Raw genomic sequence first — 27182 nt, 5'->3', positions numbered from 1 at the left:
TTTGGCCAAGTAAAACAAAAAACATATGTCAAATATATTTAGAATAAAAATATAGAACTAGAGATTACCCTCATTTTACCTGTTATATGTAATATTTGCAACCTGTATTCATATTTGCAACATTTAAAATTCTGTGTATTGAAATATAATTTTCAAGATCAGATTTTATGTTTTCCTTAGTTTCTTTTAGGTTCAACATTTTTATCAAGTAAGTCAAAGTTAAAAATGAATTATCAGGACATATGTAGGTGAGGTAACGCTGAAGCAACGGATACCAACATGGCATGGGGAAGATTTTTTAAACAGTTTTTTTTAAAGGACATAGCCCAAGATTTCAGAGGGTTAAATTTGTTGGCTTTTGATCTTCACTGTGAATACAGACATGGCTACCTTAAGCTATGAGAAAGGAGAAGTAATCAATACTAGCAGCCTGCAGATGATCTCACACTAACCAGCAATATTTCTATCTCTGGTGTGCCAGGTTTCACACCACGCTGGTACAAGGTTGGTTTGTACCAGTCCATACATAACAGGGGCTCACACACACACACACACACACACGCCTGTTCTGTTGTTTGAAGCATAATCCTCTGAATAAACCCTACAGGAAACAGCAGACTTTCCTGCTGCTTTTATTATTACTTTAATACGGTCGAAAATGAATGTTTAATTTAGTGGAGTGTTTTTATGTCCGGGCATAAGAGACACACTTTGGGCAAAATCATGCTCCAGTGTTCTCAACTCCATTAATTTCCCGCTTTTCTCTCACACTGGTCTTCTCAATTTGCTGTGCTGTTGCTATGGCAACCCTCATTTCTTGCCTCTCTCTCTCTCTCAGACCTCACAGAGCAGCCTCCCTAAACCTTAATGAAAGATGGAAAGTTGTTTTCCCTCTTAAACACAATTATAAGCCGCAAATTATTTTCCCTTTCATAAGCCGTCATACTGAACTTGATTGCGTAGAAGCCATTGCATCGCTGCATATTCAAACGGCAATAATACTGGGGCGGTGATGTAAGGCTATGTTGGAGAAATAGATGGCATTTCCATGCTGGGATTAGTATTATTGATTAGTTTATAATCCCTGTGTGTTGTGCATTAAAATAGTTGTAGATAATTCAGGCAGCTTTCTCAATAAAACCTACCACAGGGCATGTATTATTCATCGTTATAATAAATAGGCTATAAGATTGATGGATCTTGGCTTCGTATGATAATGAATAGCTTTATTGGTACGTAATTACAGGATATCAGGAGCTGATGTGGCCACTCTTGTCTCTTTAAGGATGATATATTTGAGCTCCCATGCAGTAACAACAGGTGGAAACAGTTTAAGAAGCATCTTTATTTACTGTATAAATACCTAACACAATTTTCCTCTTTTGTCTGTGAACGCCACACCAGTATTTCCCATTCAACTGGTAGGTGAACCACAGCTGATGGAATCTCAACACTACAGTGTGAAGTCCATTACCATGCATTAATGGAAACCCGCTGTCAGATCATATCTGTGTCACCCCAGGCCACCTAGTGATCCATGGCGTGTGTCATCACCCTGACTTATGGGCTCGGCAAGGAGACTGTTTGTCGTTTTCTTTCATCTGATCTGCAACTCCCAGTGCAAAAAGCATTTCCATATGTTTGTGCGTTATTTTGTCAGGGTTTTTTTTTTTGCAAAAGCGTTCATTTCTTCAAGTGCAATTGCATCAACAAATGCATGAGAATATAAAGTCTTCAACATGACAGGAGAAGTGGAAATAATGTAAATATTGTGCAGTCAATTTTATTGATGTACAGACCAGTAAATAACCTTTTTTTTTTTTCAGGAATAGCATTCAAAAGAAGGATTTCTTCACCACAGTATATCAGAAGTGCAAGGACCATTAGCTGCTCTGTACCATGAATGTTATGCAGATCTGTCCTTCACTGTCGAATCCATCTACTAACATATGTCACCATCCAGCAACAAACACGCCAAGTGAAGGGAAACAGGCAACAGCGGAGGTTGAAGAAGTATACAGAAAGCTTTTTTTTCTTTTTTCTTTTATAAACATAACATTTCCTCCATTACAATAAATATTTCATCAGACTAAATCTACAAAAACATAGTCTCAAACTCTAAAACCATACCTATGTAAGATACCTGGAGTATTTACCTGGAATATAAATGAATTCATGTCGATATGACAACATTAAGTAATGCAGTGCGTGTTCACAGTTTGTAGGCTTACTTATACACTTGGCCATTATACTTTTATGAACCTAGCCTGTGAAATATATGACGATTTATTCAATAACTTATTTTTAGAATTAAAAAGGAAACATTTGTGACTTTTATAACATCTGAATAAACTTACATTGATTCTTCAGTGACATCAGTTGTCCATGAATATGATTTATAATACACTTAGAGAGAAAAAGAAACAACAAGAAGTCCCTTTGGATGTCTGGCCACAGGTAGAAAAGATCAAACGCTGCTTTCGGCTCTGATAGATCACTGAACGAGAGGAGACGCTTGAAAAAATAGTGAAGCACAGCACTTCATCTCACCAAATCTTTGATATCTAAGGCCTCAGGTATTTCATAAAAATGCAGTATCCAATTCCCGACTCCAGATTTTCATCTGCTTTGTTCGCGCTCATGCCTGAAACGTGTGCTGCTGCCTAATGTCTGAATGTATGTGCTTTCTGTCCGTATATTTGCTGCTTTATTTTGTATAAACAGAAAGGAAGTGCCGTGACAATAGTACGATATAAAACAGTCCTAAACATCCTTAAGAAATACCCTTTTTGCAATCACAAAAGGTTTTTGAGGGTCTCACTAAGCTACCGTACAGTAACAAATCCATGGAATGTTTCTTTGTTCCTCCTGCCAAGGCAGAATTGATTTTAAAAAATAATTTTGGTCCATCTTCTCCAGCATGTTACTAAGCCTTGAGTTGAAACCTTTTTTTTCCAGATTTGTCAGGAAATATTATGCAGCAGTACAACAACCAAAAAAAGCATCTGTGTCTCAAGAGCTGTTCACATTATCAGAACATGAGCATTACTGTATGATGCATGAACATTATACATTATCCCTGAAAGAACATCTCCACCATCGTACCTCTCAACGCACAGTCTCCCGTCTCATCTCACTGTGCTTTCCGAGCATTTCTCAATCTGAGAAATGGAAAAAAATAAATGTTGTCTGTCCAGGGTTCAGTCTTTACTTTTGGTGGATGTCCTCATGCCTGATGATCTTGTAGGTGACCCAGTAGAAGACGTTGAAGATGAGGAACGCCAGAGGAAAGGCGGCCCTGGAGATAGTGTCTATCCTCTTGGCTCTGTCCACAAACTTCTTCTTCATGGTGTCAATGTCCTTGGGGACTGGTGGCTGAGGGTTCGGAGCTGGAGCAGTGTTCTTAACAGCTGAGCCATCCTTTGTTGGCAGACACTGACTCATATTGTAGCCAGCAAAATTAAAGCGGCCTTCACGCATATCATCCTCCTGAAAAAAAGAACACATGTGGACAGAATGAAATTACTTAATCTTTTTTTTTTAAAGGCCGCAGCTCAAATTATAGGCTTTTCTTTTTAATGGCCGCTGGCTCAGTGTTACTGCTAGCTATGTGACCTTACATGGACACTAATCATGAGATAACACTTTTAAATTAAAAAAGATAACCTGGTGCCCTTTGATGATAAACCGCTTAGAACGTCTGCTTATAATCTTCACCCTTATGCCTCACTGGGGACATTTATGCCTTTTTATATTTTATTGTTTAGTCATTTAACCGTGTTGTTGCATATGGTATATATTTTGGCAATTGTGTGTTGATGTTTCTTTCCCAGACAATAAATCTATAGTAAATGGTGTAGTCAAAAACAGATCATTGATCATTAACTACCCAAATGCCTCCATTTAACCCATTAAAATATCAGTTTTTGATCTCATTACACCATAAAATCATACATTCTATTAACAGGCTTTCATGGACTGGGTCAAAGAAACAAGGGACTGTCACCCAGGAGGACAAACATGTTAGTTTTTACCAAAGCTTTTACTTTTACTCAACCTAACAGAGTATTTTTGGCTCCTGAACCTAACCAAACTGTAACCATTTCACAACATTAACCACATGTCAAAAGTTTTGTTTCAAATCACAATGCAAACCACTAGTTTAAAACTGCAACTATAATTTTGAAGAAAATATGGGAATGTAATTTTTAGGCAATAGGGTTGTTTAAGGATACATCATAAGTGAGATGTGAATTTCTCCCATATGATGTAAAATTTTGTGCCAATTCAAGTGTAAGATTTGACCTATGGCCTGTTGGTGGCGCTAGAAGACAATACAGAGCATTACTAAAGTCATTACGATTCATCCTCTGGGGAACATTAATGCCTGTACACAACTGAATGATACTCCATTCGGTGGTTGCAGAGATATTTCCCCTGGACTACAGTGGTGTGGCCAACAGATGGACACTGCCACACCGTTAATGTGACTTAAAAAAAAGTTTAACAACCAAACAGCAACCTTGTAAAGACTTTGAGAGCCTACCTTGTGATTCCTCCTTTGTCTTCGCCTCAGGCGGAGGAACTCTTTCTGTTGCCTGGAGACAAAATTAACCCCAGCATATTCTAGCAATGCAGCAAATACAAAGAGCAGACACACAGCCATCCAGATATCAATGGCTTTCACATAAGAGACCTGGGAGAGAAAACAGATTTCCTTTGTTAGATCCTCCAAGGTGACAGCATCAGCTAAAAGTTCAAATATAGTGTGAATTTATGCTTTGACTTGATATACTCAGTATGCATTGTGAGCCCTAGACCTGCTAGATATACCTGCAGTTGCAGTTTTTCTTCATTTATCTCACTCATCATATCAGTAACCTGGGATTTTTAATGACTATAATTATAGGTAATGTTTGCTAACAAGTGTATCAGAGCTGCCAGTGTTGTCAGTTATTGCATTGGCATAAACAGCTGGAAATAATTGCTGCCTTCATTAACGATAGAAAGAAAACCGTAGTATTAGTTTGAACCTGTAGCTCAGTTTTTGATCTGTTTCTTTTGAAAGTTGAAAGCCGTTACAGCTCATCAGTGTGACCATCTAACTCCATGGCAGCTGATTAGCATGTGGTGAAAACAACTCAGCTTTTTGAGGGCAGTTAAGGCATATTAAGTTATTGTTTTCTTGAATCGAGGCTCTCGGAGGCTTCTCTTTAAATATTTATCAGTATGCGCGTCTTTTATGTGAGAATCTCTGACGTGGCAGAGGCCTTCGGTGCTCATGTGCAGGCAGATGCGCGGAGAGCATTTGATCATCAAGATCTGACTCTTGATGTCTGTAGTACCCTTCACAATATGTGCATGGCAATTTACCCTGATGCTAAATAAGCTACTGCAGACTACCACTGCTGCTGCCAGCAATGTACACATGCTTTAGATGGCAACATCTTAACTGATGAAACAGAAATAAATCCTTGAAATATAGTGTTTTTGATGCACTGCAGTTATACAGTTTCACATAACAGAAGAAAGGGAAACAACTGTGCTTTCTAGGTAATTCAAACCGTCAACATCCATGCACTGTCTTCTTGTATAGATTAGATAGTTAAGCTTACATTATGAATCTGTTCTTTGACTGAAAATATTGCTGCCATGTTACATGTTACAGTTAGAGAGAAGAAAATATCAATAATTCAAACTACTAAAGACTGTCTATATGCAGAAGAAACAGTACAGTCTAATTGATCTACTGATTACTCTTAATTTTATAGATCACAGACCTTTTAATTACCACGATTTACAGTTTCATACATGGCTTTGGGATATTACTCGAATGCTTCATTTACATTGTTTCATCTGTTTAGTCTGAATTGTATAATGCAACTACATGTGAATGTGTATATTTAGATATTTTTCCCGCAATTACATCATTGCATGAAGGAGCCACCACTAGAAACAGTATGGTGCATATAGATTTATTTTAATCCTGGTTTAACTTACATTTATTGTTAGGCAACCTCTAGTGGCTATAGTAATTATGATGGGAGCAAAAGACGAAGTTAGGTGACATAATATAAAAAGAGCAACGAAGTCTGCGGAAAGTGGATGTAGGGGTCAATAGATTGGTCAAAAAAAAATCACAGGATTTAGACCTTTTTTCCGTGGCCAGTGTGAAAGCAAATGTCAACATTGGGTTATTCTTATTTAGTTAGAATAAATTAAGTTATAATTTAAGTAATAAATTAGTTAACTTACATCGCATATGTAACATAGGTTAAGTAAGGTAGCAATTGTACTTATTTTAATCCTCTTTTCCTTAGCCCAACCAAGTAGTTATGTTGCCTAAACCTAACCAAAGTGCAAATGTTTCATAACATTAACGACACGTTTAAAACGGTAAATGTTACATTTAGGGATGAGGTTGTGTTGATCTACTGCCACTAATGCCACAAATGTAATGAAATGGGTCACACTAGAGGGTAGGAACTACATGGTCATATGAGTTTTTGAGTATTATTATTATTCACATTTTTTTGCCCATTCTTAAATCGCCAAATGTGTGGTTTTCCTTACAAAGCAATCATCGGTACATGCCTTTATGTCTGCCTCTTTTGCATATTATTGCACAGAATATGCACATGATATTAGCACAACATAAAATACTTTCAAATTCAAAACATATTTGGAAAAAAAACTAAATGAGGTTCACCTTTGGAAGAGAAGCTCTGGAGCCGGAGCTCTGGGTGGTCATGGTTAGCACAGTGGTGATGCCCAGAGCCACTCTGGCAGGAGCAGCATCCATATTGATCCAAAAAGACACCCATGAGAGGATGACAATGAGGAGGGAGGGGATGTACATCTGGATCAGGTAGTACCCCATCTGTCGCTCCAGATGAAATTTCACTTCTATACAGGTGAATTTACCTGCAACACAAATGCAAATTCAGCTACAGAAGCTGGAGAAATGATACCTACATGACATAGGGAGCACATGCTGCGTGCGTGTCTGACCGGTGTTGTAGTGTTTTGTACAGTAGCCCAGCTCCTTCTCTTCCCTCATGATGAACTGAGGCAGTGTGAGCCCATCAGACACCTGCACCGCGCCATTCTCCAGCCACTCGAACACCAAGTCGTTCATGGTGTAGCCGACTACAGACAGAAGGAATACATTAAGACGTATTTGCATATGCAAGTGCAGAAAGTGCAGTGAGACAAAGTCAATGCTTACAACTTTCCAGCTGCATGGTACATGTTTGGACGTCCATGGGGAAGTTCTTCAGGTCCATTGGGCATGACAGAATGAGAGTCAACCTATGATGCGAGACAAAAGCCCACAGTAAGATGTCGTGGACACCAATGAATATATTTGATTTTGAAAGAAATATATTTATTAAACCTTAAACTAGTGGGTCGACACAAGGATTGAAAATAATTTGCTTGCCACAGTCGGCACTTTTTTTTTGGTAATCTCTGTATTGTGTGCCTCTTTCTCCTGTGCGATATCATGTAGGATTCCCTTCAGCAGGTTCCTATCACACTTTCATTACTGCAACTTATTGTCTCTGTGATGCATTGTGGGCCGCAGTCTGCTCACTCTGTCATTTCTCCCATGAATGGAGAGAGTGGCTAACCACCTTTCATCTCTCCCGTTGTCCCACTCCGCCTCCACACCTGAGCCTCTCTAAATGGACTCAAAATTGATCTGCTTCATGTCGCATCATTGCAGAGAAAATTGAATGCTGCATGTGATTGAAGTTGTATTGAAATGAAATAAAACATATTTTCATATCGTGTAGTTTGAGTTTTGCTCAAATTTTGGGCTAATAGAGCCTTTAAAATGTCACCCATCATGACTGCATGTTTCAGAGGTTTCCACAACGCTTTTATGGAGTGCAGAAATTCGGCATGCAGAGACACCAACATGAAGGAATCTTATCTTCTCTTTGGATTCTCAACAATGCCCCCGAGATTAGCTCGCCCTCTTGCAATCACAGTTCTTTTTATTAAAAATCCACATTGCACACGGGCATGTACTGTACTTCAGTGAATTATGCCTTTTCAAAGGAGTGATCATAATGAGATGGAATCCATTTAACACTGTATCTTTTAGATTGACAATCTTTGATGTTGGAGAGGAAATGTAAGAAACGCAATAAGTGAACATGTCCTGAGGTGATCTGTGCATCAGAGCTCTTGGTCCTCCTCAGTGTAATTTTTCTCTCAGCATAGATTCCTACCTCAGCTATAGACTCACACTGCCAAATGGTGTAAGCCAGGGCTGCAACTAACAGTTATTGACTAATCTACATATCAGTTTCTCGATTAATCACGTGACGATGGTCCCCAGAGCCCAGTGTGATGTCTTATATAATATCTTATTTCGTCTGACTAACAGTCCAAAGCCTATTAACCCATTCAAAACCTAATCTTGTTCCAAACATGCACAAAAAAAAATAAAAATGGATTTCCACTCTAAATGCACTCATAGATCATTAAAAAAGTCTAAATTCTTAATGTGATTTTTTTCCTTCAATACCAATAAACTGAGAATCTGAACATGAGAAACCTAAGTGCAAAAATTATATTATAAATAGTTTTAATCAAACAAAACATGAATTTATTTATTCATGAATAATTGACTCATATCTATGAATATACATAAATATGTGATTTTAAAAATCATTACTGATGTTAGTTAACTAAACAAACCACTCTGGTTAAAATGATGAAAGTTGTGTAAGCAATTTTTTTATAAGCTGCTTGTATCTTCAGAAAATAAAACTGAACATTCAGAATAAATCTAAGAAGTAATTTCCTGTTATTTTTTTCTGGTGACATTAAGATTCCCCCGACCCTTCCAGAGTAAAAGCTTTAAATCTTTAATGTGACATTTTGACATGTATAAGTAATATAACATCTCATGTTCACATGACACAACACAAATTATGTACGTTAAATAATGGATTAAACTTTGCCTTATGATTCCTCCTGGCCCCATGGTCGGGGTCGTGTCCAGGTGAGACTCTTAAGACCTTTCCTGACCCTAACCATTAAACATCTCGCGCAGAGTTCTGCAAAAATTTGGCATTACAATCTAGCGGTTTGTCATGCTTGCTGAGAAAGGGTGTGTCCCATAGGAAAAATGAGTTGCTCATGTGTTGATCAATCTCGTCTCTTGAGATCAGTTTGAACTTCTGATATTCAGATCATTCTGTCATCATTTGTTTCTGAATTACTTCTCCTAAGGGACACTTAGGACCAAGAGATAAGCTAAAAAGAGACAAGACATCACTAAGACAAAGGAGGTTGAGTTGAGAAAACCATTTGAGCAATACTTGAGAAGTGTGATAAACTGAGGAGATCTCATAATTGTATGCAACTGATCTCAATTATTCTCCATCAAAATAACCGAGACATAGGAAGTAATTCAGAAACAAATGATCACAGAATTATATGAGAAGCTCAAACTGATCACAAGAGACGAGATTAATCAACACTTTTTTACTCTTTTATTCTCTTTTTTATCTCTAACTCTGTTTTTAGATTGAGTTTTTACTACTATTTTATTGCTTCACAGTATTTTATTGTTTTCATTGTTTTTATTTATAACTATATTTGTGTATGCTTTTTATTGGATTTTAATAACTGTACAGCACTTTGGTCAACTGAGGTTGTTTTTAAATGTGCTCTATAAATAAACTTTGACTTGACTTGACCAACACAACTCATTTTTCCTATGGGGTGGCTCTACTGTAGTCCACTTTAGATGATTTGAAACACTATGATTGACTTAAAGAAAATAAATTAAATTTGTGCATTTGGTGGACTCAGACGAAAGTATTCACAGATGTATACTGTTGTTATCACCTGATACTGTAAAGGACCGTCCCGTCCTTGAAGATCCGCAGCAGCTTGTTGTCTGTGGTGACGTCATGGAAGTTGGCCCCTTTCTCGTTGGCAAAAAAGAGGTCAGGCTTCCATATGGAGTCCAACATGGACGGGTCGAGGTCGAGAGAGGAATCTGGGTATTTACTGTACGCCAGCCGAGGGTCATTCCACTTCTGCCGCAGGAAGATGTTCACTCTGTAATCCTGCAGAGGCGACAAGCAGCTTTTGCATATTTTGTAGTCGAGTGATTGCGGTTATAAGAAAGCAGTTATCAATATTAGATTTAAAATGATGGTAATGATCATCCTTTTGATATATACACCATCATTTGAAATTGACATGCCTATTCTTCTACACAAAACTGCATTAAGACAGATAAAATGACAATAAAGGGCAGGATACTCAAATTACTTGAGTACAATTCTGACTAGTTTGTACTTTTCTTTTTTATGCTTCTAAATATTTCAAATTCACCTCATTCAGAGGCATAAATTGTACTTTTTACTCCACTACATTTACGTTTATGATTACAAATTTACAAATATGCAATCATCTTAAAACACATGATGCATTTCAATATATTATCTTCACAATACTATATGAAGCAGTTAAAATTGACCAACTTCAACAATAAAATGCTCTTTATACACTTATGCATTAAAGAATAATAATACAGTAATATGAAATGTGCCTAATAAGTAGTTGCTCTTTAATGTGCCACATTCACTTAGTTATTACTGTTGTTATGATATAAAACATTTTCAAAAACAGTTCTGTAATATAAATAACACATGAAAAACAATAAAATGGATGAGGGACAAAACATAAATTTCAAATGAACATTTGGCAAAATCTACATCATCCAGCAACACTATCATCTACAGTCCTGGATTTTAACCAAAATAGATGATAGATAATAGCTAGATAAATAGATAATAACCAAAATCATTATTAAAAAAACATAGAAAATATCTAGATATCAGCTCTTAAATTAAACTCTTATGAGCTATTTTTGTTCTTATCATTATATTTGTCCAAACAAATGCACCTTTAGTTGTACCAGACATTAAAATGAATAAGAGATTAAAGAAAACAATGGTGGTCTAATAAAATCTAAATCTGATCAAAAAGTATTACACCACCCTGGTGTAATATTTTTTTCCATGACTGTATGTAAAAATATGATCTTAAATTTCATAAATGACCAGTTTGATGGTTTATCTATTGTTGCAAGTTGCAAAACACTGACCTTATAATAACTTTTCTTATTAACCATAGTTATATAAGAGCCATTATGGAAGCTAATGGTGTATTTATAAGATGTAGTGGCTGATGAGAAAACCTCTGACAGAGCAGTTAGTAGTAAAGCGAGTGTCACAAAGCTCAGTTGCTCACTGTAATTGATATGTCATGATGATGAGAGGCCCTTATGTTGTTTGACATTTCATCAGAATATTGGCGGTTCCAAATATTTGCGTGCGTGTCTAAAGCCGTGTAATTCCCTGGCAATCTCATGAGCTCCAGCTCCTGCACAAATTAACATCCTTCATTCACGATCTAAGAGGTTATTATCACTCATTATGAATCCTTTGATCATGATGAGTTTGGATGCAGCCTCGCAGGTTTTATATTTTTACCCCTTAGGCAGCTGGATGCCTCCACACATCTAGATCAGCTTGTTTGAGAGACCCGGCCCCCTCACCCACACTTATTCTCTGCACTTTAAACGACTTACTGGTTGGGATTTATTGTTTTAATTAATAAACCTGGGCTAAGACATGTACAGGGGCATCCTGGGAGAAGGAACAGATACTTATTTGTCTAGCCAGAGAGCAGATTTCTCATTTGTTTTCCTCAATGGAGCCGCCAATAAACTCTTTGATGGCAAAAACAAGTCTTTCTGTGAACAGGAAGACACAGCAATGATACATGTTGGTGACACTTTATCATAACCAGCAATAATAAATGGTAACTTTAGTTAACAAAACATACAATTATATTTGTAACATTTACTTATTATGATTCATGTTGTAATTTATGCTATTTAACAGTTAATTGCTGCACACATTCTAACATTTTATATATTATATTTAAGTATTTATTTACCAAATTATTTACACATGTCGATAAACATTATTTGGAAGGTATTTTTGAAGTTGCAACTGATGATTATAATAACTGATTTGTTAATAAATACTTTTTAAAGAATATATAAACATAATTTAAATAGATATCTGTGCACTAATGATTTGAATAATTAATTTATATATAATTTAATAATTAAAATATAATTATTTAATTGAAATAAGAAATTTAAATCATTATGTGCTTGATAAACCAGGCATTAATCAATTCATTATTTTTACAAGCATTAGTTGTAATTTTATACGAATTATTCAAATAATGTTTATAGATGGTTTCCAAAACAATTATTAACTATTGCCAAAGTGTTAATGATCAACATAATATTAACAGATACTTCAGTAAGCATTTATAACCCTTTATAATAGCATCAAAATTATGTTTTTAGACAGTTAGCAAACCATTATTAACCATTAACGAAGAGTTACAAATCTGGTCATTATATCATATCTATATAATGTTTATAGAGGTTTACAAACCATTTTGTAATCACTTACACATATACTAAATATATCAATGTACTTGCAACACTTTCTATGATGCTCATGTACATTATAACATACTTATAATATGTTATAAACTGCTCACAGGACTGTATAATTATAGTTATTAGCATTCGCAACTAAAAATTGATATTACTTGATATATAACAATTATCAAAAAAGCATTTTATAATGATGTAGAAGGTCAAATGTCGTGATATTTTATAATAGCTGGTCACCTCCAGTCTACAAGGATCAAAGTGTATTATAATTTGAAAAGTTGTTTATCCATTATTATATACTTATAATGCATGATAATCACTTTAATAATACATTATAATGTGATTATAAGGTTAGGCAAATGTTTTACTATATAATGCATCATACGTATGTTTCTATAAATTTAAAGATGGGCTTGAAAAACAATGACCATCAATAATTAATATCATGATATGACTTTATAAGTCATTACAAGACGCTTTATATGCAATGTTTACCATCTATTGATGATGGTTATTATAAAGTGTTCCCTAAACATTTTAGAAAATACATAGATAAGGTAAAAAAATAAAAAAAATAAAAAAAATAACAGGATGATTCAGTCTGAACTCTCGAGCAAAGGGTCAAGGTTTTACAACACATCCAAGCTGAACTCACCATTGTAGTTTCTGCTATAGAACCAAAGCTGTTGATAAATATGTTGCAGGTAACATTAACTGGTGAACCTGCAGGTTGAGGGATAGATAACACATTCACACAGAGTGCAGAAATCAGCCAAAGTACCAGAGGAACTCACCATGGTTGTCTCTGTGACAGAGCCGAAACTGTTGATAAAAATATTGCATGTAACGTTTACGGGGGGACCTGTGAAATGGAATGACAATGACATGACAGGAAAAAGCCTTAAACCATAATATCATCAAGGACGACTGGGTTTGGAGCGGCAAAGATGTTTCATCAAAAAATTTGGGTCTGTTGGTTTACAAGCTGCTGTTTCACTGCGTATGTCAACATGCATTAATGCCAACAAGCACTAGTTTTCTTTTATATATCATTTTATAGGAGCTCCAGGAGTAGATGGTGACTAGTTGCATGCTTTTTTAAACCAAAAGATCACATGAGAACCCATGTTTTTCTTGCTGAATGTTGTAAAAATGCAGTTATACTCATGTTTTTCTTGCTGAATGTTGTAAAAATGCAGTTATACTCAAACCAAATATAATAATCTGACATCCTGGTACAACTAAATGTACATTTGTTTGGACAAATATAATGATAACAACAAAAATATATAAATAAATAAATATATATAATATAAATACCTAACCATTTTCCAGGGTTTTCTTGATAATGATATTGGTTATTATCAAACCATGGAAAATGGCTATTTTTGCTGTTATCATTATATTTGTCCAAACAAAAGTACCTTTAGTTGTACCAGGCATTAAAATGAACAAGAAATGGAAGAAAACAATGGTGGTCTAATAATTTTTTCCATGACTATATGTGTAAGCCTGTTACAATCCTTATAATAGATCTCTCCTGTGGTGATCTTTTGTGGTTAACATACTATTTTATCATCAACATCTTGTCTTTACAAATTCAGCAGAGGATACATGCACAAGCAAACAAATGCATGCGCACACAAAACAGTAACTAAGAGCTGCAACAGATTAGTCTATGGACAAAAAATTCATCTGCAAATTTTTTGATAGTTGATTAATCGTTTAAGACAAAAAACGCCAAAAAACTCAATGGTTCCAGCTCCTAAAATGGAAATGTTGATTACATTGAATATTGTTTGATCTTGGACTGTTGGATTTTAGATTTTGGACTGTTGGACAGAAAAAAACAAGTTCAAGCCTGACCAAGTTCAAGTCCAATTTGAATCGTTTAGTCGCTCGTCAGAAAATCCGAAAATGAATCTCAAATTTTTTGATAGTAAGTACATGAAATTAAGACAAAATAATGTCCCAAAACTGAGAATATTTTCTTAACTTTTTTTTTCTTACTTTTTATAATTTTTTTAGGGGATAAACAAATGATTCAACAAATAAGTTGAATGCATGCCCACACACAAAATGTGATTTAAAGCTGCATTTATTAGCTCTGTTAGTTGATGGACAGAAAATTAATCTGCAGCTTTTTTAGTCTTTAATTAATCATTTCCAAGATTAAAAAAAAATGCCAGAGAACTCAATGGTTCCAGATTCTTCAATGTGAATTTTGAAATAAAATAAAATATTGTTGGTTTTTGGACTGGTCCGACAAGTAAAAGTAATTTAGAAAATGTCCATTAATCATTTAGATGCATTTTTAAGACAAAAAATGCCCAATAAATTAATTGGTTTCAGCTTCTAAAATGTGAATATTTTAATCTTAAACTTAATATTACATAAAATATCTTTGAGTTTAGGACTGTTAAATAGAAAATAAGCAATTTGTCCATTGTAAATTGTCCATTTCTTACTTTTGCCAGATTTCTTTTTGTATTTTCATACAAATTAATCAGTGTATCAAGAAAGTAATATACTGGTTATGTAGTATTACAATCAGCTGCAGCTCTACAGTAATTGGTTAGTTCCAGTGTCAAATCAGAGCATTTTCTCTCCAACACTGTGAGTAAAAAGTACTCAGCATGCATTAATGAGCATATTGTCCTTTTAACGAACTCAAGTGAAATCTCTTCACGAGGCTCAGCAGGTTATGCCATTAAAAGTCACAGCAAATCTTTTTTCCCCTGTCTGATAAGTGAAGTTGTAAGCCCTTCATGGTGCCCTTCCCCTGTGCTTTCCTCATCAATATTTCATGGCACCTGGTATTAATATTTGCCTCAGTTTGTCGTCAGGTAGCTACATTTAACAGCAGAAGCAGAAAAATAAAGCAGTACTTCCTCACAACAAACTCAGCAAGGAAATCTAGGTCAGGCTTCAGAAATACAGTTCAACACTCCCTTCAAAGTATGACTAGCAGGTTCGCAACCGAAATCATCTGTTTACATCGCGGCTGGTTCATGCAAAAGCGTTTGTTTTGTAGCTATAACGAGGTGGGGGAGCTTTATCTGCCCTAAAAAACGGAGAGAATAGAAATATAAGCAGCAACATTAAAATCATGGCTAATGCCTTTTAATCCATGTGTGCTCATCCTCTCTTCATTAGCTAGAAACAGTTGCTTTCTCCTCATCCCTCCCCTGGAAATACCAGCCGGTGTTAAACAGGCTTTTCTCCTCCCATCTTAAGTCCATTTCAGCAATCTCGTCAACATTTTCCCTTTTCTACCAGATGGAGAGGAAAGATCTGGGCCATGTGTTTGCTGAATCCTGCTGATCAATCCCCGTGCTGCACCGTCTTGGCCGCTTCAACAACTGGAATCCCCAAAACCCCTACCCCCCTCCTCGACAAATCCCAGCCCACCTGACCCATCCTGAGTGGGCCTGAGCCTCCAGTGGGCAGGCCTCTCCTCACACAGCTCCGTTCCAGTGACAGATGCTGTGTCTGTCCCCAGCATCACAGCATCAACAACAGTGGAAGTCAGTAGCCTGCAGCTTTGCCACAGGGGCACCATCCATCATTTGGCCTGTCATGGTGGCATCCCTGGCTGTAACTGTGACTGGGATATTTACAACCCTTTCTTTTTATTTCCAAATTAACGGAGTTATGGATTCTATTTGACATGTTTTTTTTACAAAATGAAAAAGAGCATGCAACATTGCAGTTAGGGGTTAGTTGATGATTTAATTCAAGCCAATGCAACCATGCTGCTGTCAGCTGGAGTGACTGATTGTTCTTAAGACACACAAACATTATTTCTTCATGCACTGATCACATTTGCACTGCTCATTGTCTTCTTTCAGACTAGTGGAAAGAAAATATCCACATTCAGGTGTTTATTTTACTACATTTTGTGTATTTGTGTCTGCAAATTTCTCCTAAATTCACAAAAAAGTTAGCATAACATAATGCCTCATTTGCATATTTAAACATTACATTTCCATAATCCTGTAATGAAAAAATAATGTTTCAATGTAAGCAACCAACTGGGGAAGTTTCATGGCATTAGTTTAAAAATGTACCCTATTCACCTGTAGTGTCTTGCAAAATATATGGAATTTTACAATGCATATCTTAAAAGGCATATCTCATTCATACTCAGATTTATATGGCATTTTATGCCGAAAACATGGCAATGATGGATTTGTATGGCTGGTGACAACACGCCCTATGTTTTGATTTATGGAGTGATAAAAATTTGCTCTGCAAAAATCTATAAATCTAATCTATCACACAATATTAAACAATAATTTTGAACCTGGCTTTATCCAATGTACAATGTACATTATAATATAGCCAAATTTTGTATATCCAAACATAACATTTCCAAAAAGAAAATGAGAATGTAAAGAAAAATCGAATTGTCTCGATATAAGTCATCAACAGGGGAAATTCCTCTTAGATATCAACATGAATAAATACAAAAGCATGCAATGTTGCAATGAGGAGTTAGTTGATGATTCAATTGAAGCCAGGGCAACCATATTACTGTCAGCTTAAGTGACTGATTGTTCTTATCAAATGACTGGCAGCACAGTATCTTCAGCATCACATTCAATGGATCTCAAGATAAGTATTGATGTCAAAGTGTGGTGTGGGGATCAATGCTGTATTCTGCATGCAGAGTTACTCCATATACATCACACAAAAGGTAAAGTTTCTGTGGTAAGACTTGGTGTAAAGTGAGCTGTGTGTGAACATTTCCAAAAGACAAAGCCAGTGATAAACAAACCTTTAAAATTTGGTCTGATTCGTGCATCATACCCAGACGTGCGACCCATGAGTGAGTCCAGAAAGTCTGATGGAGACATGTTGGAGGATGATCTGGAATCGTGCTCCTTGGCATCCACAACTCTGGACACACACAGACACAGAGACACACACACAGAGTTAGAAAAACCACTTTATCTGGCTGAAGTCGCGGCTGAAAACCTGGAGTTAAACCTTATCTGTCGCCTAGCAGCTGCCTGGCAGTGATGGGCAAGCACAGGGAAAACTAGAAATGCGTTTAAGTGCACACACGTATCAGACGAAATCTTTTGTGATTTCGACGTCGTGGGCATCTTCTTTTCGCGAGGAAGAGCTATATTTCTGTCACATCATGCAAAAAGACTGAACAGATATCACAGCATGTTGTACATTCATATAAAACATTGTAAAAATATTGTTATGACTGCAGAAGGGGATAAATAATAATAATACTGCGCGCGTAAATCTCAGCTAAAGTCATGGTACTGCATGCAAAATGCTCACAGGGATGTTATATATTTTATTCTAAGGACCAAATGGTGCTCACGACAATAATTCAAACATACAGAGTAACTTTAGTCTATCCTAATCAAGACAGCACTCAAGCAATTACCAACTTAGTCTGTGCAGAAAGAAGTCACTCCCATATTGTTTCTTTAATCACACCTACACATACTGAATCATCGATTATCCAAACTTCACAAGGAAAAAATCATCTGTTTTTAATATATTAATCATATATGTTTAGTTAATTACCTGAAGTTGTTTGTCTCCATGAAATATGTAAATAAAGCTGCCAAAAGCTTAATAAAGGAGCGATTCATTCCTGGTGGTTTTCCCATGTGCTCACTTTTTTATTTCTTCCATATGTTTACATTGGTCAAACACATAATCCAAATAGGGGCGCCGCTCTCCTCCTGACTAAGTCGTGGGCGTTTGGGTGTTCTTGTGTCACACAAAAATACAGGAGACATTCCTCAACGCAGCCACAGATCATAGTTTAGTTTCATGAAAAACTCCCCAAAAACAGATTTCTCGAAGCGGAGGTGTGAAGAAACATCAGTCCTGTGGTCAGACGCCGAGAGAGGGTGAAACTCCAAAAAACGCATCGGCTGGAAGCGTTTTTTTTTGTGTGTGTGTTTTTTTTTTGGCTCAGATCTATGAGCTCGCTCTGTGAAGACAACCCCGCTGGCCCCGTCTTGTTACTCATGAATCTCTCGCAGGTGGAGGACCGTCCTCTGTTGAGGAATGGGAGTGAAACGCCTTTTTCCTCATTTCAGCACTTGGACAGCTCCCGGCTCCGTTACGCGCAAGCGCAAGGCTTAAAAAAGTGGTGGACGTGAGTCGGTTTTTAATAAGTCCAATAAACATGGGAGGTAATCATCAGAAACATATTCACAACAATGTCCTCAGTGTCTGTTACATAACGGGAGGTGTCAGTTTTTAAATGTTGCAGCTTTGGGGAGCGCGCGCAGCTGCGCACCAGGATCAATTGACTTCAGAAACGTTTCATGTTCCCAGTGTTGATTAACTGCAATAAATTACATGGATAATGTGGAGCGCACGTAAAATCATAATTATCCTGGGATGCAAATCAGGAAAAAAACACATATTCATAATGTGGGTGTATAATAAAGATAGACTGGGTTTCTCTGACATCATTCTTGGCTGTGTTTTTACGCAATGTGCTTATTTTGGTCCCCATCCTTGTCTGTTTAGAGCAACCTACATCCTCACAGAGATATGAAAAGTGTAAACAAAGGACGCACAGGCGAGAAGCCGCTGGGAGAGTATTTGGTACCCCGGTTGCCCTGGAAACTGATTTCCGAGGCACATCATTGGAAATGCTGAAAGGTTGGCCTCCCAGAGCGAGACGGGAAGAGAGCTGACTGACAGACAGAGACACAGACGGAGACAGGAGGAAATATACTATAGGTTGGCTGAAAACCCAAGGGTGGAGGAACCCAGGTTTACTAGGCCACCACGCTGATTTCATAATTATTATTCAATATATATGTATATAAGCTCTTGGTATTGATGCAGAGTGAGCATGGGGAAACCTGGCAGAGTGAGGATTTGAGTGGGCTGAGAGGCTTCATGGACCACAGGCATGAATGACTCATTCCACATGAACACACAGGCATGTGCTGTGGAAGAAACAGCTAAACTTGGTGAAAAAAAGAAGGTATTTCATTCACATCAGCCCAACCACAGGCGTCGTATTGTGAGAAGAGTCTCAGCACATCACATGCCTCAACGCTGTGACATGCTCGGGGCCATGTTACACTTTATTCTGACACTTGGTTACTGACCAGTTCCCCCAGATCATCTTGGCTCGTCTCTGCCCTGAGGAGGAGTCATCGTGCTCTCCTCCTCTTTTTAATGCTGAAATTACAAATGTCACGTTAGATCTCATGGTTGAGAAATGTATGGCTTGCTGTGGTCTGGGGGTTTAACGTCAAACACAGGTCTTGTGCACTGTGTTCTGCAGCATGTTTGACTCCATAAATACTGAATGGCCTTGTATGAATTATTCACCAACATGCACATGTACTGCATGTTCATATTTTGTTTGTTATTAACAAAAGGAAACAAACTTGCAAGCGCCATGATGAGCAGCACATCAGATGGACTCCAATGTCACTGCGTCTGATCCGAGGCAAAAATAACATCTCAAAAAATCAGATATTTTGTGAAATCGCTTTAATGAATACATCTCCAAATGGTTAAGGTCCAAAATTCTCTCTTTGTACTCAAGTCATTTATTCCCCATCTCTGAGACAGCTGCGGTTGGCTCGTCTGTGTAATGACAACCAAGCAGAGCTTCAATTGGCCATTAGTTTTCATAAGGAAAGACTATAGGGCCAGGTGGGTCACATAATTAGAGGAGAACAAGTCAAATCTGTGTGTCATTAAAGGGGAGAGAGAGATGTAGTGCGCCTCTCTCAGCGTGTGTGAAAAGGAGAGAATAAAACAGAACATTTCTTGAGACAAGAGCTGTCTGTCGTCCGTCTCATTTATCCAGCAGTTTTTCTCACAGCCATTAAAATTACAGGCTCAAGACGGGTGAAGGCACTATTTTAAAGCTGCCCACACACACAAAAAGATTGGTCGCTATCTCCTGTAATTCTGCTGGGAATTAAGGGGTTTACATCATCTGGTTTATTGTGTTGTCTAAAGGGATTTGTGGCACAATTTATAGCTTTAAAATTAAATCTTTTGTATCGTTCTGTTCTAAAATACAACCCGAAAAAAGACATATAGCTCTTTGTGATTTTTCCGTCTATATTTGTGCCTGTAATCGTTTTCTTAAGATGAATAATGTTGAAGCAGCTGGATGCTCCATGTTGCCTGGGAAGGCGGCTGCCATTGATCCCCCTCAATAACTGAAGAGTTGTGGACTGGATGGAGAGCTCACCTGGAAACAACAAGCAGGTTTTACCACCCCGATGCTCATGTGCACTGGACTGGAGACAATTGAGAGCTTGCTAGCAGAGTATCTATTGCTCCATCGATTCCTTGTATCTTTATCCCACTTAATGACTTTTTCGCTCTATAATTCAACTCATGTAGCTGATCCCGGGCCTAGCAGGGATACAGAGGAGTAACTTGGTGGTGGGAGCTATTTTGATGAGAAGACGCAACATGCCGGAGGAAGAATGCAAAAGGATTTAATGAGTAGATTCTTGAAGAGAAGGAAGGATTTGCAAATCCTCTGGTGCCACAACACCCGACACACTTATTATAATCTCTATCATAGAAATATGATGCTATTTTGAGGCACACGAGACAGACAGACAAGACAGTCACCCCTCCAGACATGTTTAAACACTCGGCTATGATTAATATTTGGTTTAACATGGATTTTCCTCGCATAAAAAGTCAAAATGAAACTTTGAGAAAGGGCTCGAAGCACATCTACATTTTCTCTGGATCTGCCCTGTCCTCTGCTGCTGTTTGTGTTAGGTTGACCGGTGAAAGAGTAGTGCACATCACGATGGCTAGTGTTAGGCCCGATCACAGTGAGACCAACAAGAGTTCCAACCTAAACGACAGAAGACGTCGTTTGTCAATACCACCCATAATGACCCATATGAGCATTTGTCAAAATGATACAGAGCGCAGCGGAGCGTTCTAATAATAGCACATACGCACACACCATTAAACACGGTTATTAGGTTCGCAGTTGTAAAAAAGGTTGCAATTTTGTTGAACTTAAACAACAAAACCACTGACCTAGGTTCAGGAAAAAAAAATCCTGGTAAGGCGTTATAAAAGACAGTTTAAAAAGCAAATAACTCAAATAAATGTGAGGGTGACATGACTATCGGAAGTGACAAAGTTACATAAAAAAGCATGATGCGCAAAGCATAAGGCAAGTTTCAGGATGTTTCAATCACATTGTTTACATGAGACACAAACCTCGTTTTCCTGGGTGAAAGGCTGACGTTTGTTGTTTCTGTAATACAGCACACCTGTTGTTCCCTCCTCTTGAGCAGCGGGTCACATTTTTAAGTGTATGTGCATACAATTTTAAAGATTCTCAATTTTTAACACGAGGCATGGAGTAGAACCACTTTTCTATGTCACAATTGGCCCAGGCAGCCAAGCAATCAAGCAAGAGATGGACTTTACTACTTCACCACTTCTTCAATCTCTCTGGTGAGTGTACCATGCAAATAAATAGGCTAGCTAGCTCATTAGCTGGTATCCATAAGAGCACAGCGCTTTTTTTGTGCTTTTTCAATTTTTGTAAGTTGCTTTGCTCGTAGTGAAATGTCTCTGTGTGATCAGGGAATATTGGGAATTTGTCGTCATCAACAGCAAGTCTGGTTTTTCTGAAGAATACGGGTAAATGAAATGATGAAATTAGCTTAATGTCACTGGGTGCACCTGGCTCTTCCTCAGATATCCCTAAGTTTTGCTACGGTATTACGGTATTAATATTGAGCTCGACCCTGCAAGTTGACAGGGTTGCTTCCTTAGGCATGCTGTCTGAAACCTTGTCTTTTTATTGATTACACATAAAAATATAATTCCAAGCCTCAGCCATGGCACCGACTTCTTATTTTTGTCATGCTTTGTCTTGTAGCATAAAACACCATATGGCCATGTAACAAGGTTAAAACTTGATTTTCAGTGGCGGTTCTTTAAAATACTCTCTGTCTAGATATAGTATGTGAGCTATAGGGTGAACCACGGGTGAACAAGCAGCCTAAATGCCCACAAGGATGCTGCTCCTTAGGTCATGCTATCCCTCAGGCCAAGTGGAGAGAGCAGTGCTGGTCTTCACTAAGACTCATCTGTCAATCACAGCTTCCCTTCATCAGTGGGAGCAAGCTGACAGCCACAGCGCCTTTCTCCATCACTGAGCACTGAAAACCCGCTGATCCCCAGTCTAGACCCCCACACACACTCGACAGCCACTCTGTCTCTACACATCCAAACAGCTGAATAAAAATCCCACATTGCTTTTCCGGGACGTATACATCATATCGAACGCTTAAGACCTGTTCGGTTTGTAAAACAATTACTCCCCGAGCAGCAGGGAATAAATCCATCATTTTTGTCCCTCAGATCTGCGTGTTAGGACGTCTCCCCTGAGTTCCAGCTTCTGTGCAGTCACCCGAACCCTAAACAGCACACATACGCATTCTTTTCCCTGGCCAGTGTCTGCTCCATGTTGACACTGGCTCACCATTTATCTATTTCTAGCTCGCAGGCTTGTCTCACTGAGCGTTGTCGCTGGAGTTGTGCAGCTGTCAAAGTGATGCAAGAATAGATTGAAGATTGAATGCAATTTCAATTGCTGAACCGTTTTACATCAGTTTTTTTTCCCCTTTCTGCTTAGATGTATGTTATGGGAGCAATTACCCATGAGGGGGAGAGCGGCAGCGCTTGTTCCCCGGCTTTTTTAGATATTTATAGGGAAACTAATCTCTTATATGCAGAGCCTTGTGTTGAATATTAATGCATGTTGGTATTCCACCCTAACGTGACAATTTTGAAACTGTAGTTGGAAAATTCCCATGGCAGGGAATACCTTATGATGTTGCAATATCTCACCCGGTCTGTCAGAAGAAGCAGCGAGCGTTATAATAGTTGTCATATAGAGGAGTGTGTGCAGGTATACAGTTGAAGGCTCACTGTCAGAGTACAAGACATGGTATGCTTGCACAAACATGGCTTCATGAAAGTGATTAGCACGCAGCCTGTCAAATGGAAGAACACATTAAAGATGATTGACTGTCAAACTCAAAAAGAATAGGGTCCTATAGAAGTGAGCAGCTGGCTGTACAAAGGAGAGTTGTGTTGTTTTTCTGTCTCAGTGGCGCATTTAAACTTAAATACCACATACAGGTGAAGTGCTACATTTTTTATCTTGTGAGCTGAGCAGCTCTGTGTGTGTTCTCCTGAAGTAAAGAAGCAAAGGATCGCTGGCGGCTCCCGAACCACTGTTCTCCATTATCAGGCATCAATGTCTTCTCGAATGGACACTAGCCACGTCTCTTCTCCTACTCATCATGTTTGTCTTGCTTCAGACTGTCAGCATTCACAGCTGTGCCACAACTGTATTTACTGTGAAATTTCCTTTCAGGACTGAAATTGGTTTTCATCACAAACCTGACTATATTCTGGCATGTTTACTGTTTTAAATACTTCTCAAAACTTTCAGTTGAACTCACAATGTCAAAATGTTTTTTGACATTCAGCTAACATTTCTCATGAATTACCTTTTTCCTTTAGCAATTCTATCGTTGAGTAAACTTATGACCCCTGACGAAGTGACATATCCAATGCATTACAGCACAGATAAACTGTACAAATAACCTCAAATAATGAAATACAATAACTGCGGGGAGATTGTGTACTTAACGTTGACTTTTGGTTTATCACGGCACACGAGTACCAGTGTCTTGGGTGAAAGTCCTTTGTTTGTCTGTGCCCTTTATACTACATCACTTTGACTTCCCTCTATTTCCCGTCATAACTACTACGGCCAGTAGAGGTCGCCTCTGGACCTGATAAGTTAAGCCAGTGCAGAAGTGCCTCAAACCTGCATTATCTCTAATGGCCAGCAGGGGGTGACACCAACGGCTGCAAAAAGAAGTCTGTTTGTATGCAAGCTGTAAGGAAAATGACCCGACTTGTCACTTGATTTATTAACATCGTAAACATTCTCACAAGTAGTTCATGGTCTCAGTTATTAGTTTCAAGTCTACTTCAATACAGCATGGTGTTTATTTAGAAACGTATGATCCCATTTTGAGTAAAATAGACAATATGCAGGGTATGCTTTAGGGCTTTATGGGTTTTCGTCTTTAAACGTTTACCCCTTCTCAGTGTTTTCACTTTCACCTTAAATGTTCAATGTTCTGTTGAACTTAAAGACACCAATACCCCACCAATACCGAGGACCAGCCTCGGCAGGAAAACTGGTTCCACAGCGACACCAACTCTCTGCTGGTGTTAAATCACAAACTGCTTACGTCAGGGGCTGGGGGCAGGGTTATCTGACCAACAAGACCAACTCAGTGCCGTTGAGAGAGACCAACTTAAATGTGTATCATTCGTTTATCTGAACTGCAATGTGATTGATACAGGCTAGCGTGCTATCGCTAGCATGCTAATGTTGATGGGCTAGCGCTAGCTAATACTGTTCCTTGCCAACCAAGCTAGCTAGCTTGTACATGTGTTAGCTGATAATGTAGAGTTACTGTTGTAGCGGTTACAAAAAAACCAAGTCAACAAATTGACGGGTGATTTCAAAATGACTATGTGAACTATTTCTATAAAGTCAATGGTGGTAATGAGCTGTTTGCGCAAATTACATAAGTGGTTGTTTTTTGGACAGGAGGGTCTCGAAAATTAGCGCTGTAAATGTTTAAATCAAGTTCAACAGGAGCGAGATTTTAAAAAATAGATGTTTTTTGAGATGAATGTCTGAACTAAAAGTAATTACTCTCACCAGTCACTTTATTACACAAAACCGTCTAACTGTTGGCTAACGCAAATATCTAATCAGCCAATCACATGGCAGCAACTCAATGCATTTAGGCATGTAGACATGGTGAAGAGGAGCTGCTGAAGTTAAAACTGACCATCAGAATGGGGAGGACAAGGTGATTAAAGGGACTTTGAATGTGGCATCTAGAGTAGGTCATGCACAACCATCTCTAGGGGATTACAGAGAATGGTGCGAAAAAGAGAAAATATCCAGTGAAGCAAAATGCTTTGTTGATGCCAGGGGTCTGAGGAGAATGTCTAGACTGGTTGGAGAGGACAGAAGAGCAACAGTTACTCAATTAACCACTCGTTACAACCAATGTCTGCAGAAGAGCATCTCGGAACACACAACACCTCCAACTTTGAAGCAGACGGGCTAGAGCTGCAGAAGACCACTTTATTAGGTACAGACTATGTAAGTGGCAGGTGAGTATAAAGTAAAAGTTTCTAGTTTGGATTTATCAAGAGAGAGAACATTTGATGGACTCACTTCAACACAGTGTCACATATTTCTTTAAAATAACAGTGCAGATCTCATTCTGAAATAACACTTCTATGCTTCTAGTTGGATGGTGGACACGATGTAGCGGGAGCTCTCGGATTATCCAGAGAAGATACCTGACAGCTTCCAGGCTTTATATGAGTCTTTGGAACAGCTCCACTTTCATTAAGTCAAAGGTCGACAGAATTCACTCTCTGACCAGTTAGTGGTCTGAACTTATGAATAATTTAATAGGAACTATCGCTGCCTTATCTTTTATTCATTCATTCACAACCATGAATATCAAACTTAGAGGCATTTATTTTTTATCAAACAATGTAAAACGATCAAAACAATTAATTTACCAGCAGTTCTGCATATCGTTTGTTTATTTTACTACATTTTGTCCATTTGTGGATGTCGGCGTCTCCTAAATTCAACAAAAGTGTGGATATTTAAACTTTTCAGAAAACTTTTTGTATGAAAAAAATAATTGTCTTGATGTAAGTAACCAGCTGAGGAAGTTTCATGGTGATATGTATGATTTAACGTTTTTATTCACCTGTGAGTGTCTCTTGATTGAAAATTAAAGCCGATCACAGATTTACATATTCAGCAGATGTTTAATTAGCTGCTGAGTACACTAATGAATCTCATTATCAAGTAGAATATGAAACAAAAGACATCAAGATCAAGAGAATCAGTTTTAGAAGTTCAGTAAAAAAAAGTTCCTTCACACTGATCACATTTAAAGTGATTAAACAAAGATATCAGAGCTTTACTGAAACTTTTCCCCAGTGATGGAAAAATCCTGCTTTAAACTTGATGAATGCAAAGTTATTTCCTGCGAGCTGATTGCCATGGGAACAGCGCGGTAACTGTCTCCTCCATCTAAGACAGCTGATAATTGTCTTCTTCAAAAGACATCTTGCAGCAGGGTGAGAGAGAAAAACTACAATCATAATAAAAGTTGAGAGAATTACATACAATACAGCAGATTATGACTGGATAATTGTGGATACAAGTGATTTGTTTATGTGTGCTTTCTTTCATCTGTTGAAAAAGCAAATTAGCTCGACGTTTTCAATCACGACCTTCAAGTGAAAGAAGTGATGGAGGATAATCAGGAGGTCGTGATGAGGAGGGCACAGCTGTAGGATCCGACATATAATCAGACTCACAAAAAGATCTTCTAGTGGCATAAAAAGGGAAATATCTCAAGGTGTTCAGGTTGGGTAATGCCCCAACAAAAAGAAACATGTTATTAGAAGAAGAAAGAGGAATAATGACATTAGTTAGCCTTTTTAATTCCACTATTTGGACTTCACACTGAGCAGAGATTGCCACAAGGTCAACTTCAATTTCTAATTTGCCTCTATCTAA

General features: G+C 37.8%; 1 protein-coding gene across 3 annotated transcripts; it reads right to left on the bottom strand.

Moving 5' to 3' along the window:
* Positions 1-1325: 1325 nt before the first annotated feature.
* glra2 (glycine receptor, alpha 2) lies at positions 1326-18723 on the bottom strand. 3 transcript variants are annotated; one of them, XM_059343107.1, is made up of 9 exons: positions 18068-18723; positions 17295-17416; positions 13309-13376; positions 9868-10091; positions 7229-7311; positions 7012-7149; positions 6710-6924; positions 4547-4696; positions 1326-3489 (listed from the first exon to the last, which is right to left on the bottom strand). In XM_059343107.1, the coding sequence occupies exons 1-9, from the start codon at positions 18151-18153 to the stop codon at positions 3208-3210; spliced, it is 1368 nt and encodes a 455-aa protein (XP_059199090.1). In that variant the 5' UTR covers positions 18154-18723; the 3' UTR covers positions 1326-3207. The 3 variants fall into 3 exon arrangements, with proteins under 3 accessions (XP_059199090.1, XP_059199088.1, XP_059199089.1); XM_059343105.1 differs by lacking the exon at positions 13309-13376 and adding an exon at positions 13170-13237 and having other exon boundaries at positions 18068-18716; XM_059343106.1 differs by lacking the exon at positions 13309-13376 and having other exon boundaries at positions 18068-18720.
* Positions 18724-27182: the final 8459 nt, after the last annotated feature.

This window comes from Centropristis striata, chromosome 10, assembly GCF_030273125.1.
Source record: "Centropristis striata isolate RG_2023a ecotype Rhode Island chromosome 10, C.striata_1.0, whole genome shotgun sequence".
Lineage (NCBI taxonomy): Eukaryota > Metazoa > Chordata > Actinopteri > Perciformes > Serranidae > Centropristis > Centropristis striata.
This window is presented reverse-complemented; position numbering and strand designations above follow the sequence as displayed.